Consider the following 20,950-nt stretch of genomic DNA (forward strand, 5'->3'; position numbering starts at 1 on the left):
TCCTTGTAAGAAACCAAAAGCTAGTTATACAGATTGGATGTTTGATAACTATTTGGTAATGACTTGACTATTGGAATAATATTGAATCAATCATCTCTATTCTCTTCTTCACTTGTTTGCCTTATTTCTAATTTTCCTTGTTCTTGTATGAAGAGCTAAAGTATCTTTCAGAAGATCCTCTTAAGAAAGAAATTAGAAGCTAGTTATACAGATTGGATGTGTGATAACTATATGCTAATGACTTGGCTATTGGAATAGTATCGAATCAATCATCTGTATTCTCTTCTCCAATTGCCTGCCTTATTTCTCTTTTTCCTTGTTCTTGTACCTTTGTTGTTATTCTCTTAATCTTCTAGGTCTCTTCTGAAGGAGATTACAGCAAATTAAAGAACATGAAATAGACTGTTTTCTCTAATCATTGGATCTAGATCTAATGAAGTTTTATGGTATCGAAGCTCTAATCTTAGCATGCTGTGTTGTACATATAGAGCTCTTATAAACTGTATGGGAGTTGAATGCATGACCTCCAGCAAGCCTTAGCTTTACTACCATGTTTAATTAATTGATTGTCCTCACAAACTTAAGCTAGTGGGCTATTCCGTTTCTAGTGCCAGCATTGATCATAAATCTTCACTTCATCAATAACATAAATTTGAATCCATGGTCATAATTATAGCTTTAGTGCAAAAATTCAAATGGACTAGTGTTAAGCCTCTATTTTTGTGACCAACTTTCTTCGATCTTCTATATACATGTTAAGACTTACAAATATCATCAATTGTAATAAATTATTTTTGGAATTACGATTACTTAGATTAGGTTCATGTGTAAGTTGATGGACGAATCCCTATTTTTTTAAAATTTTGTTTCTCATAGGTATCCCATGGAAAGGGTCTAAGTATCCATATATGATGAATATGATGTGGAAAGCAATGTTCATAGGGCATCCGAAAGGTCCAATGCCCTCCATGTATAGTACCATTTCTTTTGTGGATCAAGGAACAAATGTGTGATTTATGTTAGGTATTGGGCGTTTGTGCTCCCATATCTCCTCTTAGTTCTTTAACAGCTTTAGAACCTTTTTCCATCCCAATCGGCATGAGATTTGAAGTCTTGGTTTGTGGAGAGTTCGAGTCTTAAATTTGAAGTCTTATTTTTCTCTTTCCCCTAATATTATTTTCTTTTGATGGTCTATAATACTCAGTTTACTTGCTATAATGTACATTTTTTTGAAGCATGTCTAGGTTGTTAATTCAGTATGTGGATTGCTTTTTACCATTTATGACTATTGTTTTCCTCCAAAGCAATGAGAATAAAAAATGGTTGCTTTTTGCCAACTTACTCTTACAAGTTGCTATGAGGGTGGGGCTTAGTGCAGTGGTAAGATTTCCTTATTATGACTAGGATGTCATGCAAGCGAAAGGTGGAAATAGTCTCTATGCATGAATTAAAGCTCCTAAGACCTTGTAGTTTATCAATGTTGGACCATTCTAGCCAAGGTTCCCTATACCAGTACCGGACAGCGTATCGGTGCCGGACCGGTATGGTATGGTACTGGTACCATACCGTACCGATCAAGGTTCGCTGTACCGTATCGGACGGCATGCCGGTGCTGGACCAGTATGGTACGATATCGGTACCGTACCGTACCGACACACGGTACGCCGAGGCATACCGATCCGGTACTGGTACATAATATTTTTTTCGATTTTTAAATTTTTTTTTTGGATTTTTGAAGTTAATAATTGATAAATACAACTTCAATATGGCATTATATTGCATATTATTGACATATTTGGGTTCAATTTGGAGTTAGGTTGCGGTACAAAGACTCTTGATCCAAAATTTCAAACATATATTTATTTACATTATATTTCAATTATGTCATCTTAAAACTAAAGAAAAAATATATAAAATATGCATTAAAATGTATCTAAATATTTAAGTACAAAGCGCAATAACTGATATACGAACCTTAAGATATACTCTGCATTTAATTTCTTGTCGAGTGTCTGTGACGTTCGTAGATGTCTGGATCATCAGCGTAGTCTGAAGGGATATCAGTCCAACTCTCTAGCCAAGTTGCACCGTACTCTCGAATATTCGTCATCCCATAAGGCATCCTCTCTGAATTATAAGACATTTTAAACCTCTCGCTAAAATTCTGACTTTGAGAAGTATCCTCGAGATGATGGTACGATTATAAAGGAGCCCATCCAAATATGCCAGTAGCAAAATCTGATCCGTAAGATGCTCCAGGCTGCATAGGGTAATAACCACTAGAAGATGATGCCTCGGATGCACCATATGCATATGGATCATAAGGTGGCTGTGGATAATAGGATCCATAATGCGAGGACGATCCAAATACATCCATTGACCCTACTCCACGTGCAAGATCGTCTGTAGTATATATATATAATTAAAATATATGCAAGTATAACAAAACACGATAGTTTAATGATAATTAAAATAATTATATATAATTTTAAAATAATTTTAATAATTATTTTAAAACTTATAAATTCAAAATAAATATGTTATATGCTTCAAATAATATTTTTAAATTAACTAAAATATAACACTATTTTTATATATTTTTTATTTTATAATTAAATTTTTTAATTTAAATAATTAAAAAATAATTTTTTAATTTTAAATATTTGAAAAAAAAATTTGAAATTAGATTTAAGTAGCTTGAATCATTCTAAACATAATTTCCAAACTCTAATTTTTTTCCCAAAAATTTATTTTTTTTTAATTTTTAAATAATAAATATTTAAAAATATTTAAAAAATATATAATTAATAAAAATTAATAATTTTGGTGTCATCGTGTAGATCTTTCAAAAATCTATTATATATAATTAAATCATACCAAAATCATAAGATTTTGACATGATTTTCTCATATTTTTATTTTACCTCATTTTTATCCTATTTCTAACAACAAAAATAAAAAAAAAATATTTACTAACAAAATAACAGATTATCTTACCTCTGGCTAAAGATCAGTCTCTTCTCAAATCACTCCAATTTCATGAAATTTTGTCTTCTTTTCTAATTTTTTGGAGGTCTCAACGATTAAGTTGCTCACGGCCATGGGTGTTCTTTGAGAACTCTCAAAGAACACTGAAGGCCTGGTGCTTATTAAAGCACCAAGCCCTCCCCCCATGTGAAGTGGGCCACGCCCATTTCTCTCCCCCCTCTCTCCCCCCAACCACATGAAAAGGCCCCTACCTTCCCTCCTCCCCCATGTGAAATGGTCTCCTTGGCGGTACAGTTCGGTTCACCCCGAACAGACGGCGAATCGAGCCGTACCGCTCGGTTTCGGGCGTTATGGGCCCGAACCGCACCGAACCGGGCAGTTCGGTGCGGTTCGGGGTCGTTTTTCGAAAAACAGGCCCGAACCGGATCGGTAAGGGATCGGTCCGGCTCGGTACGCCCCGTATCGGGCGGTTCGACCCGGTACGACAAACCATGGTATCGACACACGGTACGCTTCGGTGTACCGATTTGGTATCGGTACAAATTTTTTTTTCCTTTTCATTTTTTTTTGCGTGTTCAAGTTAATAATTCATAAATACAACCCCAAATTTGCATTATATTGCATATTATTGACATATTTGGGTTCAATTTTGAGTTAGATAGCGGTACAAGACTCTTGATCCAAAATTTCAAATATATATTTATTTACATTATATTACAACTATGTCATCTTAAAATTTAAAAAAAATATACAAAATATGCATTAGAATATGTTTAAACATTGAAGTACAAAGCACAATAACTAATATACCAACCTCAAGATTTACTCTGCATTTAATTTTTCGTTGAGTGTCTGTGATGCTCGTAGATATCTGGATGATCAACATAATCGGGAGGGACATCAGTCCAACCCTCTATCCAAGCTGCACCATACTCTTGAATATTTATCCCATAAGGCATCCTCTCTAGATTGTAAGATATCTCAGATCTCTCACTGAAACTCTGGCTCAGAGAAGTATCCTTAGGATGATGGTACGGTTGTGGAGGAGCCCATCCAAATATGTCGGTAGCAAAATCTGATTCGTAAGATGCTCCAGGCTGCATAGGGTAGTAAACACTAGAAGACAATACTTCGGATGCACCATATCCATATGGATCATAAGGTAGCTGCGGATAATATGATCTATAATGCGAGGATGATCATAAGGCAGCTGCATCGTGTGCTGGACGATTTCTAGAAGCCCGTCGTCTATATGAAATCGGCTCCCCACGGTCTCTACCGACTCGTTCACCATGATCTCTATCTTGTGTGGCATGTGTAAACTGGGACTTATCGGTGAATCGAATATCATCCCGTGGTTGTGTCTTATAAATAGTGGTCTCCTGTTCTTCTGTTCCTTTCTGATCATCAGATCCATGGCTACTCCTACCTGTATCATCATTACTCTCCCTAGTGTCCGAATCTGAGCCAGATAGCTCTTGTACTCTCGAGAGTGGTGCATGTGCAACTGTCTTTTCTTTTCCCCCTCTTGTGCCCCTCTGTGACTGAGTTTTCTGTGATTGGGAGGATGGATGACTTCTTGCTGACTGCCGACTTCGTCTATACATCTGTCGCTCGAACCTCTGGGAAGATGTATCAGATATTGAGTCATGTGATGAATGAGTCCTTTGTGTCCCCTCAGACTGTGGTTGATCAGCTGGAACCTTATGTGGAATATTTTTTTCTGCCCATTGCCCTGGATCCACCCTGATCTCCCCAGCTACCACACTGGCTAGTCATGGAGGGGACCCCGGCTCATCAAGCTTTGGCTCCTGCTGCTGACTTGCAAGCCATCCGATGATCGGATCGTCGTCCTCGTCAGCATAATCATCTAGCGTCGGATCAGTGTACTTCAACTATATTTCCTTCTGAATGCATTTTAGCCTCAATCTCAGATTGTAGTGAACATATACAAGATTATTGAGGTGTTTTTGTATCAGACGATTTCTCTATTTGTTGTGGATAAGGACGAAAGTCGATCAATTGCGCTCATAGCCACTAGCAGAGTCCGTCTGAGAAAGAATACGGATAGCCACACGTCTCAAATTTTCTGCTGACATTCCAAAATGAATCCATCATTCAGCTGCAAAAGTAAAATTACATATCAAATTTGATGATATTATTAAGCAAAATTACATATCAATCTATGCTGCTCATTATTGATATTTAATTTATCTGGATTCATCTGCTTTTTGCTTACGACAGCTGATGGGACTCCAAAACTGTCTAATCTTTCTCTAAACTATTTCATCTGAAAGAAAATATATTTATTAAATTTATAAATATATCATTGAGTACAGATCGAATTCAGTTGAATAATCACATCTGTTTTAAACTAACATACCTCTTGCAGACACAACGATAAGATTTCTAGATCGGGCACCATCTTATATATGACATTACGAAGAGCAACAAGAAGCTCGTTGTCCATATCTATCCCGAGAATGGTATACTGAAATCTCGGATTCAAATAATAAACTGAATATAAATTTCAAGACTGATTAAGTACACTTTTAGAAGCATGCTGCGAAAAAATATTTTAAAATATTTTTGAATACATGCTTACCGACTAGATGCAAATCTCTATCCATCTGATAGTCCCAACGATGCTCAATGATAAGAAGGTGGCTTTGCAGCTCGACGGTCTACTTTAGTCCTTTTATATTTTGCCCTTTCCTTCGATGCTTTCGAATCAGCAAAGTATTTTTTCATCAATTGTCGGACCTCTTGTGGACATTTCTGACACATGGACACATCAGGATAACTACCAGCTAGGTGCTGCTTCAACCTAGTCACCCCTCCTCTCTTGAACTCTGTGTTGCACCATTTGTATCTCCAATGATATCGAGCTGAGAGTATCTTGTCATGATCCCAATTGATGTCATGCTCTGGATCTTTCTTCTTACTCATTTCTGCAGGAATAACAAAATACGGTAGTTTAATAATTATTAAAAATATATTATATATAAAATAAAAATTCATGAATTCAAAAAAAAATATTGTGTTTCAAATAATTATTTTGAATTAACTGTAATATAACACTAATTTTGTATATTTTTTATTTGATAATAATTTTTACTATTTAAATATTTACAAAAAAAATTTAAAAAAATTCCAAGTTAGATTCAAATATTTCATTTGCTTGAATCATTCTAAACATTATTCTCAATTACATACCAAACTTTAATTTTTTTAATTTTTTTATTTTTTAATAATTTATGTATAAATAAATATATGTTAAAAAATAGTTGATTAATTAAAGTCAACAAACGTTGTATTTTAAATCTCTATCCATCTGATAGTCCCAACGATGCTCAATGATAAGAAGGTGGCTTTGCAGCTCGACGGTCTACTTTAGTCCTTTTCTATTTTGCCCTTTCTTTCGTTGCTTTCGAATCAACAAAGTATTTTTTCATCAATTGTCAAACCTCTTGTGGACATTTTTGACACATGGACACATCAGGATAATTACCAGCTAGGTGCTGCTTCAACCTAGTCACCCCTCCTCTTTTGAACTCTGTGTTGCACCATTTGCATCTCCAAAGATGTCGAGCCGAGAGCATCTTGCCATGATCCCAATTGATGTCATGCTCTGGATCTTTCTTCTTACTCATTTCTGCAGGAATAACAAAATACGGTAGTTTAATAATTATTAAAAATATATTATATATAAAATAAAAATTCATAAATTCAAAAAAAAATGTTATGTGTTTCAAATAATTATTTTGATTTAACTGTAATATAACACCAATTTTGTATATTTTTTATTTGATAATAATTTTTACTATTTAAATATTTACAAAAAAAAATTCAAAAAATCCCAAGTTAGATTCAAATATTTCATTTGCTTGAATCATTCTAAACATTATTCTCAATTGCATACCAAACTTTAATTTTTTTATTTTTTTATTTTTTAATAATTTATGTATAAATAAATATATGTTAAAAAATAGTTGATTAATTAAAGTCAACAAACATTATGCTTTAAATTTTTTTCTTATAAATATCTGCAAGTATAACAAAATATGATAGTTTAATGATAATTAAAAAAATTATATATAAATTTAAAATAATTTCAATAATAATTTTAAAAATTATAAATTCAAAATAAATATATTATATGCTTCAAATAATATTTTTAAATTAACTAAAATATAACACTATTTTTATATTTTTATATTTTATAATATATTTTTTATTTGTTTAAATAATTATAAAAATATTTTTTAATTTCAAATATTTCAAAAAAATTTCGAGGTTAGATTTAAGTAGCTTGAATTATTCTAAACATGATTCCAAAACTTTGATTTTTTTCTTTAAATTTAATTTTTTATTAATTTTATAATGAATAAATATATAAAAATATTTAATTATCAAAAATTAACAATTTTGGTGTCATCATGTAGATCTTCCAAACATCTTTCACATATAATTAAATCATACCAAAATCACAATTTTGGCATGATTTCATCTTATTTTCATACTTCCTCATTCTTATCTTATTTTTAACAACAAAAATAAAAAAAATCAAATATTTACTAAGAGAATATCACATTATCTTACCTCCGGTCAAAAATCAGCCTCTCCTCGAACCACTCCTGCAATTTGACGGAGTTTTTTCCTTTTTTTCTAATCTTTCGGAGGTCTCAATGGTTTCGTTGAGACCAAAGCACCTTCGGGTGTTCTCTGAGACTTCTCAGAGAACTCTAGGCACTGGGCTGCCACTCAAAAATAGCCTAGGCCCCACTCCCCTGCCCCCCTCACCCCTCCCCACTTTTTGACGTGGAGGTGTCGGCATGGTTCGTTCACGCTGAATCGGTGCCGAATCATTTCATACCGCCTGGTTTTGGGCGGTATGGACCGGAACTGCATCAAACTGGGCGGTTCGGTGCGGTTCGGAGGGGTTTTTCAGAAAAACTCCCCGAACTGGACTGGTAGGGTGTCGGTCCGATTCAATACGTCCCGTACCGGGCGGTTCGGCCTGGTACGGTGAATCCTGGTTTTAGCTGCTTGGACTAGAAAGCTAGCTTGAGCTCATTTGATTCAGTTTTGTACTTACCCACTTAAACCAGCATGTTCTTTTTCTTCATCATCTTTTGTGATGTTTAGTATGGTTGACAAATATGAGAAACATCTCTACCTAATGACCATTGGTCACCAATATATCTCCACATGTCTTTTAATGTATCCAAACTAAAAAAAACAATTAGCATTGACTTGTAATTCCAAACAATTCTATGACAAGTCATATTATGCATCCATTCTTCATATATAGGTGTTAGTTTTTATAGAGGATCTTCTCATATGGACCGTCTTATTTGCTAGAGGTTTCTTAAATTTGATGCAACTAATTTTATTTTTTTGTTGTAATTTTGATGGTTTTATAGGGTGGTTTACTCTCTATAATACCTCTCTTGAGCAAGGACTTAAATACCATCATTTAATGGTATCATTCCCTTTCCATCTAGAAAATGATACTTGTTTTGGTGTGGGGACCGGTTCTCTCAAGCTAGCCTGATGGATTGTGTCAGTCCATATTGGCCATACTATGTGAGTAATAGTTGCTTGTTATCATTGTCGACATGCTTTCTCTTGATCCATCCCCATTGCATGGTTCCTCTACCGATACAATATAGTTTCATGTTGAAGTGGTACAATGCTCAATACTAGTATTTAAAAACTTAGTCGTGGGCGAGTTTCACCGTCTTAATACAAGACCATGTACTAAAAATATCTTTGGACAATATTGGTCCTTCTAGTACAAGGTTTGGTTCGACATATTGACATTAGATACACTCTCGTATGCTAGGTATGCACTAGTACTGACTAATGCGGCATACCATGGACCACTTTTTGCTGAATCGCCCCGATCCAGGCTGTTTAGGTCATGTCGAATTGTATTGGCAGCTTATCAGTGCAGTTTGGACATTCGATTCGGAACACCGACGAAAATGGACGAAGGGAGAAGGAAAGAGAGCAAGAGAGGGGGAAGGGAAGGAGAGAAAAAGATGGGTAGTGTCTTGTGGAGCACCGTCGAGACCTCCAAGACTCCCTCGAGTCCAAATAGATGAAAATAGAGAGAGAGAGAGAGAGAGTAAGGGAGGGGGAGAAATGGATGGAGGGGGAGACGTCGGGGATTGGAGGGATATGGAGGCCCCCAGATGGTTGGATTTCCTCCTATGGCCTTCGATAGATTGGAATAGGGGTGACTTGCCTTGTTTTGAACAAGTTTTACTTTTTTCGCTCGATCCACAATGGAGTTGGCAATAGGATTGCCCCTCATGATGGATCGGGAAAGTAAATTAAAACTGGATCGAAATAAGGGCGAGTCGCCCCCTGTTCTGATCCAATGGAGGTTCAAAGAAAATCCGGTTGGTTGGGGGCCTCCGCAGTGCTCTGGCTTCCCTTCAGTCTCTCCCTCCCTCCCTCTATCTCTCTATTTTCGTCTATTTAGACTCGGGGTTTTGGAGGCCTTGGTGCACCACCGATGGCCATGGTCGACGTCTCCCTCTGCTTCCCTCTCCTTCTGTCACCCCCCCCCTCTTTCTCTTTTCCTCTCTGGTTCTTCCTCTCCACCACTTTCTTTGCCATGTTGATTCGGGCCAGCCGGCACGGGTTCGGTTCCGGTTCTATGAACCATAGACACTTGAGGATGATAAATATACTCAAATGAAACAATCCTTTATAACTCACAAGCAACTTAGTAGATCACATGCATCTATCTACCATCTAACAGGAAAAGCTTCCCAACCACATTGAAGCTCTGCGTGAGTTCTTTAAATTGATTCCATATTTTCATACATGAATTTTTTTCAAGATTCTTTCTATTGATTAAGCAAGAGGAGTATTAATGAAAACTGTAGTGGATGCCATGAATCAGAAACATTTCGTGATTGATAAGATGACATTATCTAACAATCCTTTCAATCAATCTTGTTCATATCCTTTTTTCACATTTGAGTACAGCTATGGAAATTCTTTTTGACATTGTCAATCCAGGTAAATTTCAACAGTTGATTGGATTTACAAATGTCAATTGAGTTGTCTTTCCATGGAATAGCTGATGGAAATTTAACCATTTTCACAGTCTTTTCTCTTGAATCAGTTGTGCACCTTCCAGTAAGCATAACCATGCATTCACCAATATTCCATATAGAGTCAGTATTTTACCTGGCATGTGTCTGGTGATGTTAAGTCGTTTGCTCAAGTATTTTTTGAAGAGCAGCCAGTGGAAGTCCGCAATCAACATAATCAGCATTTTTTGAAGAGCAGCCAGTGGAAGTCAAAAAAGAGAAGCACTTTTGTTTATTTTGGATGTCAAATCTGCGAAGAAATAAGTGTTGCTTTACTGTAACAGCAGATAGAATATTGATGGATGACTGATAACCAGCATGAACTTTGTATGATCTTTGATTGTTGTCACATATAACAGTGGGCATTTAATCATAATCTAGATATGTTGCAACTAACAGCATTGGATACATAAATTATAGGCATACACCGCAATGTAAAACACTGCTGTTTGATTGTTTTTATCAATAAGATGGGCATAACTATTATTTGCATCTTTGGTGATCAGTCTACCTCTGTTCTTGGACTTTACATGTATTCCATTTTGTCCTCCTCCTCACTTCCATTTTGTAGAACAATAGCTATTTTAAGAGATTATTGCTAGGGACCATACTGTAGTGTCTTTATGTACTATTCTACTTTGTCTGGGGTATGGTACCTTCACTATTCTCTCCAGAGTCCAGCAGTTCTTTGCTAGAAAGTTTCTGAATTCAGGTAGGGCTATGAATTTTTTACTAATCTTTTTTATCATTTTATGCAAGTAATTTCTATTCTTTTTTCCATTGGTACATTTACAGCATGGAGGTGTGCTAAATCAAGTTTGAGTGTTGGTGTTATTTGTCCATACAGAGCTCAAGCTCATACTATTAAGGCTATGCTGTCCAGTAAATTTGACATAGAATCTGATTTTTTGTTCTGGGTAAGTTCTTGCAATGAACTAAAAAGCAATGAAGAAGATGTGATAATCATATCAACTGTCAGAAGTAATGAGCATGGCTCTATTGGCTTATGGTCCAATCATCAAATCACTAACTATTGTTTAACACGGGCCAGGTAACTTGATGAAATCTCCTTCTGTGTACCCATGTCATTTTTAATTTCATATTTTCATATTTATTTCATGTGTTTTTAATTGAATGGTACATTAGAACAACCTGTTAAGGCTGTAAGACTAATTTATTTATTGGATTTATATGGCTCCAATAAATTTTTCTGAGCAGGAAATTTCTTTGGATTGTTGGAAATGCACAAACATTAAAAAGCAGTCATTCTGTGTGGCAAGAACTAGTCCATGATGCGGAAGAACGTGGTCTGTTTGTCAAAGTTGCTGAGGATAAATTTCTTTGCAACACTATAATTAATGTCAAAGATGAGCTTAAGCAGCTTGATGAGTTGCTCAATTGGGAATCTGCATGTTTCAATGGCTCAAAGTGGAAGGTTTGTTCCTCAATTGTATTCATTTGAAAATTTTTTACATCCTTTTATCTGTACTCTTTCTAAATGTTTCTTAAAGGTGTTTCATTTTTTTTGTGCATTTCTACAATTCTACTTTTGAACCACTATGGATTGGACAATATTTACTTCAGTGGTTTTCAATTTGTTCTATAGTATCTGATTTCCAGTGAAACAAGTATTAGTTGGACTACTTGTTCAAAGTAGAAGATCATAATCATTAGTTTTAAGAATATTATATGCATTGTGTTCGTCGTACTATTATACTTCTGTAGAATCATGGTATTCCATATCGGCCTGAACCGGTCCGTACACTTCGTACCATACTGTATTGGTGGAGAACCGGTTCAGTTCCGATCGATTTTTCGGAAAATGGCCTGAATCGGACCGAACCAATCGATTCAGTATGATATTGGCCCGAACTGCCCGATATTGGGTTGTTTAGTCCGGTACAGTATCGGTTCGGTCTGGTTCGGCTTGGTTCTCTTTTTTTCTTTTTTAGCCGTTGGATGGAATTTTTTTTGAATTTTTTATTATCGATACGGTATGGTACCGTATCGTACCATATCGGCCGGTAACCTACATTTTTTTTCTTAAATAAAGTTAACATTTTTTTTTTCTTAGATGGAAGAACAACGAATGCTGAGCTCTGCAATTAACATTTTTTTTTCTTAAATAAAGTTAACATGGCTATTCATTGTATGTTCTTATCTTTATTTTATGAACTTGTAACTGTCCTTTGCCAATTATATAAAAATCCATGACAAGTGCGCCTCCATTATCATTCATGAATGACATGAAGCTTGACCATCTACATATGTTTAGTAAGAACCTTTTAGATGTCTAACTTACTTTTGCTATGGTATTATAAACTAATACTTGTTAGCAAGGTTTGTCATCTCGGTATCAGACCCCGTATTGGTACCTTCCTATTATAGTATCGATATATGGTTTGGTATGGTATGAGATGGCAAATCGAGTATCAGTATGGTATAAGACACCATAACTGTATGGTACAGTATGCCCCATATAGAGTGGTATGGTACGCCATGCTTGTTAGATTGTTTTAAGAATTACTATTTTATGCATATTCCAAGGGACCACTTTGTAAATCTAATTGTGCCATTGTTCTTAAAATTAAAAAGAAAGGAAAAAGGACTAATAAGCAGTCGGCAAGGTAATTGCGAGAATAATCTTGATGTATTTCAAGAATTCAATTGAGGTTATTGGGGGTTATTTCCTTGTACACACTTGGTGCACCAAAATGCAGTTTTTTTAGACATTCGCAAACTTCTATTAGCCTAAAGATTATAATTAATTTGCTACTTATTGGGAACATATAGTGGCAAAAGTTTTATGAATAACTTGTGATTATCATTTTCTGGATGTAGGATCCAAGAAGGCGATCTAATATATGGGTGAAAGTTTCAAATGTATTAGCAATGGTCTTAATTTGCTTCATAAACTTATGAAAAAATTTAAACAATGACATTTGATGGAATGCTTTAGTTATGGATGAATACTGGTGTTTGTGAACCCTAAGTTGGAATAATTTGATTAAGAAACAACTAAATGGTGGTTTCTTGAAATTAGGATCATTAAATAGTGAAACTATGATGTGTAGAGGAACAAGTATATAAGAGAAATTCTGGAGTAACATGTACAATGAAGATCTGAAAAACCCAGTTAAAAGGTTGTTGGGTTTGCAGCAACTGGTTTAGAAAGAAGAGAGGAAAACTTATGTTTACATGGATGGAAGTTTTGGAAAAGGATTAACAAAAGCCTGCAATGACACCAGAGATTGTTGTTGGAGGAATGTTTTTTTACAGAATTTATAAAGCAGATGGAGATGGCTGCTACAAAGCTTTAATTCATATAGCTTTTTTTTTTTGTTCATTTTCACTAATTTTACTTTCATAATTGTGGCTAATCTTTTCCATTTTTACTGCTATTTAATAATATCCAGTTGATTTTATTCAATTGCGTTTGTAGGTCCTGGTTAGTGATGACTTCAAAAGGTCATTTGTTGGACTACAGAATAGTTTGACGAAACAGATAATAATTGGACTTCTGTGGAGGCTAGCTTGTGGTTGGCGTCCAAAGCGTAAAAGTCTATACTTCTCTAAGTTTGTGAAACAATTCAGGGTTCATGGTCTATCTTTGATATGTACAACCGATATCATTAAAGAATCATCAGAATATATCCAAGTAATGAAGGTTTGGGATGTGCTAACTCTTACAGAAGTTTCAAAGCTTCATGAACGTCTTGAGCACATGATGTCTTCATTTAATGATTGTTATGTTAAGTGCTGCATGATTGAGAAGATTGAGGGGTATGCATTACTCATCTTGTGTAATTCTTCAGATCTCTTTGCTTAAGCGTATGGTCATTTTTTAACAATGTTAAAAACTTTTTGAGTTTTTTGTTATGTGCTTGAACAGTACAAGACAAGCTTCTTTTTACCATTCATTGGGATGCAGAATTACTGCACCTACAATTTCTTTCTTGTTCAAAGAGTTTCATAATGGAGGATTTTGAAGTTCTTACTTGTCCAATTTAACTTTTTTCCTAGGAAACTTGTATTACCCATGAGTTGGGAGATCTGTCCTGCTGGTTTTCCAAACAACGAACCATTATTGTATATTTATGGTATACAAAGCAGATTGGAGGCATCCAGTGATATCACTAGCAAGGGTAAAGATAGTGAGGAGATTATGCTGATGAAATTCTATGCTTTATCTTCTGGAGTTGTGAAACACTTGCTTACTGCCATGGATGGACAGCAAATTGAGCTTCCATTTGAACTTAGCGATCATGAAGCTGAAGTAGTCACATTCCCAGACAGTGCTTTTGTAATTGGTCGTTCTGGAACTGGAAAAACTCTTGTATTGGTAACAAAACTGATTCAGAGGCAGCAACACTATTTTCTTGCACTGCAGGGTTTATCTAAACAAGAGGTTCAATTATCTAGCACCTCTCTTGGTTCTGAAGAAGGTACAACTGATGTGGTTCCTCATGGGAATGGATTGCACCAGATATTTTTGACAATGAATCCTATTCTTTGTTCTGCTGTGAAGACTTGCATTTCACAGCTCAGAAGGTTGGCAATTTGGCATCCCTCTTTCTTTATGAATATTTGCATTAATGGCCATTTATGTCCTTTAGTGTAGTTTATCACAAGTTTTGGATGCATTGTGCATGTATTTGTCCTTTTTTACTTAAACTTGCTGTGTGGAGTTCCCCTATTTCTTTGGTTTGCTTTGATCTACTGAATTGGCTGATGTAACTACAAGGTTTTGCATGGAAACTTCAAAAGATTTATTTTGTAATAATGAGTCACTGCTTCAAAGCATAAAATCACTGAATGTTTTCTGGTGTAAGAATAGAACAATCTAATTATAGATGTCTATGGTGCTTGTATGAATTTATGGCTGTTGAACCTACTGCAGTTAGTGCCAAATCTTGTTTGAGTAAATCATTGCAGATCAGTCATGTTGATGAATTATACAAAGCCACATTCTAGAGACCACTGATGTTGTTCTATTTTCTCAACCTAGAATTTGGCATATGCAGCGCACTTGCTAAAGATGAAGTCTCGACAACTATGAGTTGGTCAGACGTGTCTATGATAATGTAGTATGCTATAATGGTAGGATTGGGTTGAGACATGTGACAATAATCTGGGTGAGATAAGTGGTCTTTATGGTTGTATTAAAGTAACTTGTGCATTGCCTAAAAATAGTTTTGCTTTTGTGACCACTTATGATTTCTCCAGTATAGAGACTAACCACAATTTTTCCTTTATTTTTTAGAGATTATACACTTGTCTTTTCTAACAATTACTCTATTTGTCTTCCAATAATACCGGCATTGGTTGATCTTAATTCTAGTCAACTGACTAACTCTCCCTTCTATGTCAAAGCCCTAGCTTTTGGTGGGTCAACTTCCAAAATTCAAATTTTTTTGGAGTATATTTTATAATCCTACTCTGTAAGATCTTGTAGATCTTTCAGTTTTTGAATCTATGCTAAAAAACTTTATAACTGGTGCATATGTAGTTTACGAACCCTAGGTGTAGTAGGTAAGGGTATGGCCATAAAGTCACCACACTCTACATTTTATACATCTCTGTTAGCGTACATTGACGTAGTAAACACACCATAGTTTACTCTCCTTGATATCATGATGGAAGTACATTGCTGAAATTGGAGGTCTGCTAATTTTTCAACATGATAAGGAACCCACAAACAAATCTAATAATTTTCATCTCACGTGATGATTGGATCACTACTATATATTATATTCTCCCCTCTCTTAAATCATAGCTTCTAGAACTTATTCCCACTTGCATTGATGAAATGGATTACAAATAAAAGGCTCATTTTGTCAAATGTTGGGAACATGGCCCTCTAGCAAGTACTATTCTTCTTGAATTGGTCAAGTGTGTTGCATTTAAGAAATAATAAATTGTGCATTAATGGTGTCATAATTACCATCAGATGCTCTCTTCTGTTGCTTCTTCTTAGTCAAATGTTCCTTCCTCTTAGTCAAATGTCATGCAAGTCTGCACAGTCATGAAGAGATGTCATTGTGGAATATTACATCTCCATTATAATTATATACATCTCTCTATTTGATATCTTTGTCAATGCATTAAAGAGACAAATTGGTGATATGATTATCAATCTAGCATACATGCCAGAGAGGCCGCGGATGCTATGAGTCACATTTCCTTTCCTCGTCTTTTTTGGCAAAAAATTGGCCAGAAAAACATGAATTTTGGATATGTCACAGGATGGATAACTCCCCTTCAACATAGTAGCTGTTGTTTTTAGCATATATTTTAATTTTTATTTTCATATTGAAATACTTGAATAACAAAACAAATGGAATTTTGTGATAGCATTTGTTCATTTGCAGCATGTGCGTGCTATAGTTTTTTGGCTTAGATCATATGATCTGGTGGTGCATTAGGGAGCCTCGAGCCTAAGCTCAAAATTAAGATAGCTTTTAGATTATCCCATCCAAACCATTGAAAAATGTACATCGTTAAGGGTGCCTACAAATCCCCTAAAAAATCTTCTTTTTGAATAACTGGTAATTTTATTGTTTTCTAATAAAAATATAAAACTATAGATTCTAAAAAGGCTAAAAAATTTAATAGATGTCCATAATATCATTTCTTTTTGAATTATTTGTCATGAATTTCATTAATTTACAGATTTTTTGTGATTTTAAACTATTTTTAGTGAAAAAATTTCTTTAAAATAGAAAATTACTTGAACATTTGTGAAAAATTAATATGATAAATTTTAAAATAGCTATCTTGTATTTTAATGATCAACATAGTTTATGCTATCTTTAAAGATGAACTACTTCAAAGTAGTTGAAAATTTGATTAAACATTGAAAACATGGAACATGCATTAAAAATCAATAACATAAATTTAAAACAGTTGTCTTGCATTTTGTATGCTAACAAAATTATGGCTCAAAATATCCAATTGCATCATTTAATCAATGCTGAAAGGTCAAAAGTTAAAAGTAAAACTGGTTAAAATTTAGAAGAATTAACATACATCCTTAGTATTTTTTATACACTATATTGGATTTGATTTTATATTATTGAATATGCAGGGAGCATAAATCTTTAGGTGGTTAGGGAACTATATATAGCACCAAAACTTCAGGTTCAACATCCTCATGTCTGTAATGAAATGTAACTGAAGGGCCTTATGCGGCAGAGCTTAGAGAGGCGATATGTCATCATCATAAATATGACTCTCTCCCTTCCCTGCCATAGTTGGAAAGGGTTTATATAGATTGAAATTATTAAGTGCAGTTGGGTACAACCAATTAATTGAAAGGTGCATGGGAAAGACTATATGTGATTGAACCAAAGATGGTTGTAGTTAGTTTTCCTATGCACCTTTCAATTATGTTTTCGCACCCAGCAATAATAATTTCTTTCTATATGAACCCCATTTCTGTGTAACTACTAAGAGAGATAGTCAATTATATGATGATGAGAATATATTACCTCTTTAAACTCTCCTACATAAGCCTTTTGATTTTCTTTTAGGGGTTGTTTGCTTTTCCACAATTCAATTATGTGCATAAAATTACCTGCTGCAAATAAATTGCTGGCAATTGGAACTGCAGCTGTATAATAAGGCTTTGTTTGGTTGGTTGTAATTGAGTTGCAATTGTAACTGTGATTCTTTTACAACTATTTTGTTGTTTGGAGTTGACTCTGATATATTACCTTGTAATTTAGATGGCAAGGTTACCCCTTTGAAAAGTTAAATTGTCTATTTTTTTTTATAGTACATATACCATTTTCTGTAATGTTTATGAGAAAATGTTATTGTTAATAAATAGTTATTGGATTAGTACAACAATAATTACTGTAATATTTATATCAATGTAAGTAATTAGATATTATATTAATTTAATATGTATTATGATATAAATCAGGGTTTTCTATATCGTGCCGAATCGGTCGGTGCACCCTGTATCGTACCAAACAGGTGGGGAACCGGCACGGTTCGGCCGATAAATTCGGTATACCGACGGTACAGGAGGGAAAGAGAGAAAAGTGAGAAAGAGAGAGAGAGGAGGAGAGGGAGGGAGCTGGGAGCCACTGGAGGCTGATTGCGGCCGTCGGAGGGCTTCCGAGCCCCATAACGTCGGATAGCACTTTCGAAAGAGCGAGAAAGAGAGAGAGCGCTCAACGGGGGCAACCTACTGGACGGACGGTGCCTTCGTCGTGAGGCCCTCGATGGTCAGCGAGCCGACGTCGACGGTCTGAGGGGGTAGAGCAGGCGGAGCCCCTCCATGGCTCCACCCCCTTCTTTTTTGAAATAGGCTGTCGCCTATTTTCGTTTTTTTTGGTTTTAAACTAATGAAGTCGGCAACCCAGTTGCCGACTTCAGGGTTTTTTTTAAAAAAAGTCAAAAATAGTGAAGCCGGCAAATTATTTGCCGGCTTCACTTAAAATCAGTTTTTTTTAAAAAAACTCGTGAAACAGGGGCGTTGCCCTTGATTCACGCCCGTGGCGCTGCGCTCGTGGACTGTGCCCTCCGACGACCACGACGGCCAGCCGGAGGTCATCCAGTGGCCTCATCAGCTCCTTCCCCTCTTTCTTTTTCTTTTTTCCTCTCTATTTCTCTCTCTTTTTCTTCTTCTGGTTCGGGTCTGCTTGCCTTTGTCGGTTTGTCTTAATTCTGTACGGTACGAAACCATACCGAATCGTACCATCGGCAGGTCGATATAGCCGGCAGTACCGGCTTAGAAAACTTTGATATAAATTATTATTTGCCGAACTGTTTCAAATTGGACGGTTCAGGTCATGTTGAACCATATCAATGGGATATCAATCTGGTTCCTGTATAAAAAACGACATAATGGTCATCTCGGAGGGAGAGAGAAGAAAGAGAGGAGGAGAGAGAGGGGAAGGAGAGGGAGAGGAAGAGAGTGTCTCTGGAGGCCATCCGAGCTCTTTTCGCCCTCCTCCGACCTCAGCTCTCTCGATGCTGACTCGTCGGTTGTTGGAGAGCTTGAGCGGCATCGCTATCCATTCGGAGGTCTCTAAGGGCCTCTAGTGATTTGATTAGATTCCCCCTTTTTCTTCTTTCTTCCCCTCATTGTTGTTGAGCTCGATAAGAGCTCGGATGGCCTTCGACGGTCTCCGACGGCTGCAAGAGGCCCTCTGTTCTTCTCCCTCTCCCCCTTTCTCTCTCCCTCTCTTCCTCTCCTTCTCCCCCCTCTCTCTTTTCCTCTCTTTCTTCTCCTAGTCCCCTTATCTACCCTGTCGGTTTGGCCCGCCATGGACCAGTACGAACCCATGCCGTCAGCGAGCTGGTATTGGTCCCAATATAGGTTCGACGATCCTTGTATAAATATATATTTATAATATGCATAACAATAACCAATAATTGTTTTACGTCATTCATTATAGTATAGTGTTGATTAATATAATACTGTGTAAATTATTGCAAGATTATAATATTATTGTTATATATTTATTATTATTATAATAGTAATGTGGTAAGTGTACGCTTGCATGCTTCTTTTCGGTCGCAAGGAATCTTGTAATTGAGTCTATTACCAATTTTGGCTGCTGCTCAAATACCAGTATTGGGCTTTGCAATTGAACTGCACCCTACAGGCATCAGAATATTTATCTTGGGTGTTTGCATTCAATTGTAGCATAATAATTATACTATTGTATGCAATCAAACAGTTGGATATTGTACCAAAAAAAAAACAGTTGGATAGGAAAATGCTACTTGGTCATCCCTTGCACCGCTTTTCCTAGATCGGTAAGCTCTTGGACTTTTTTTGTTCTTTTGGAAGTTTGAAAGAGTCATTATTGATTATTTTATTATAATATTATGAATTACTTTTCTTGTTTTATTTATATTTGGTTCTTAAATTTTATTGAGACCATAAGTGCTATTACAAGTAGGTAAGGATTCAGGTCCCAACGGGATAGGGTTCTATCCCATGTGTCGGGATAGGGCCATCCCGCTAGCATCTCGGCGTCTCAATCAAAATATTTTAGGACATCCTCTATTCTAAGTGTCGGGACGGGGTGGGACGGCGGTGCATCTTATTCTATGAAAAAGCTGGATCAGTTAATATTCATTCGGATCCATTTTCATATCCAAATCTATCCAGATATAAATAGAAATTTGAGCATCCAACTAATATCCATATCCATATCTATATCTATTAAAGAAAAATAGATATGAATATGGATAGACAACTGTCCGATCTGTATCCGAATATTATCTGTACTTTCGGTGTCTAATTTGCATCCATATCTGTTTAAAACAAATACGGATATAAATTTTTTTCTCTGATTAACATCTATATCCGTATTTGTATTTATTAGATAAAACAAAGATGGATATGAATATACTTGTTGGATTTCTACAGGTGCTAGTGCACGTGGATTTCAAAAATTTTTTAAATCCAAAATGCAACGAAAAATCAGATGAAAACAATTTTAATCTAAGCATGCATTGATAATATGAAACCACCTATGGAGCTAGTTCATATCCTGAAATTAACGTAAACTGACTTTAGTAAAACAATAAAAGCCTATGATCAAGTTGCATATCGAATCGCTTTCCTTTTGCCTCAAATCTATAACTAGGGTTGAATCCAATTCAATCCCTGGATTTGGGGTTGAGCAGATTTGAATCAGCAACACAAGAGTCCTACCTCTACAGGTATCTACAGAATCGATCTGGATTGGCTCATCTTGATACAACTTACTTGAACTCAAAGCCTGAATAGGCTTGAACCAAGCCTAAATAGGGATCAACACTTGATCCTCTTTTCTCAATTCTTGATTGAAATCCATCCTTTTTTGATATTTCTTTCTTGATTCT

At 35.6% G+C, this 20,950-nt stretch overlaps 1 protein-coding gene and 1 pseudogene across 1 annotated transcript in view; one reads left to right on the forward strand and one right to left on the reverse strand.

The window, feature by feature from the left end:
• LOC105035504 (uncharacterized) overlaps positions 1-20,950 on the forward strand; it is an 81,643-nt gene that overhangs the window by 9,785 nt on the left and 50,908 nt on the right. Inside the window, 4 exon segments of the mRNA XM_073256670.1 lie at positions 10,895-11,150; positions 11,318-11,534; positions 13,542-13,882; positions 14,123-14,650. Of these exon segments, the coding sequence (XP_073112771.1) occupies positions 10,895-11,150; positions 11,318-11,534; positions 13,542-13,882; positions 14,123-14,650 (1,342 nt within the window).
• Positions 1,994-5,457, reverse strand: LOC114913728 (uncharacterized; annotated as a pseudogene).

This window comes from Elaeis guineensis, chromosome 4 (genome assembly GCF_000442705.2).
Source record: "Elaeis guineensis isolate ETL-2024a chromosome 4, EG11, whole genome shotgun sequence".
Classification (NCBI taxonomy): Eukaryota; Viridiplantae; Streptophyta; class Magnoliopsida; order Arecales; family Arecaceae; genus Elaeis; species Elaeis guineensis.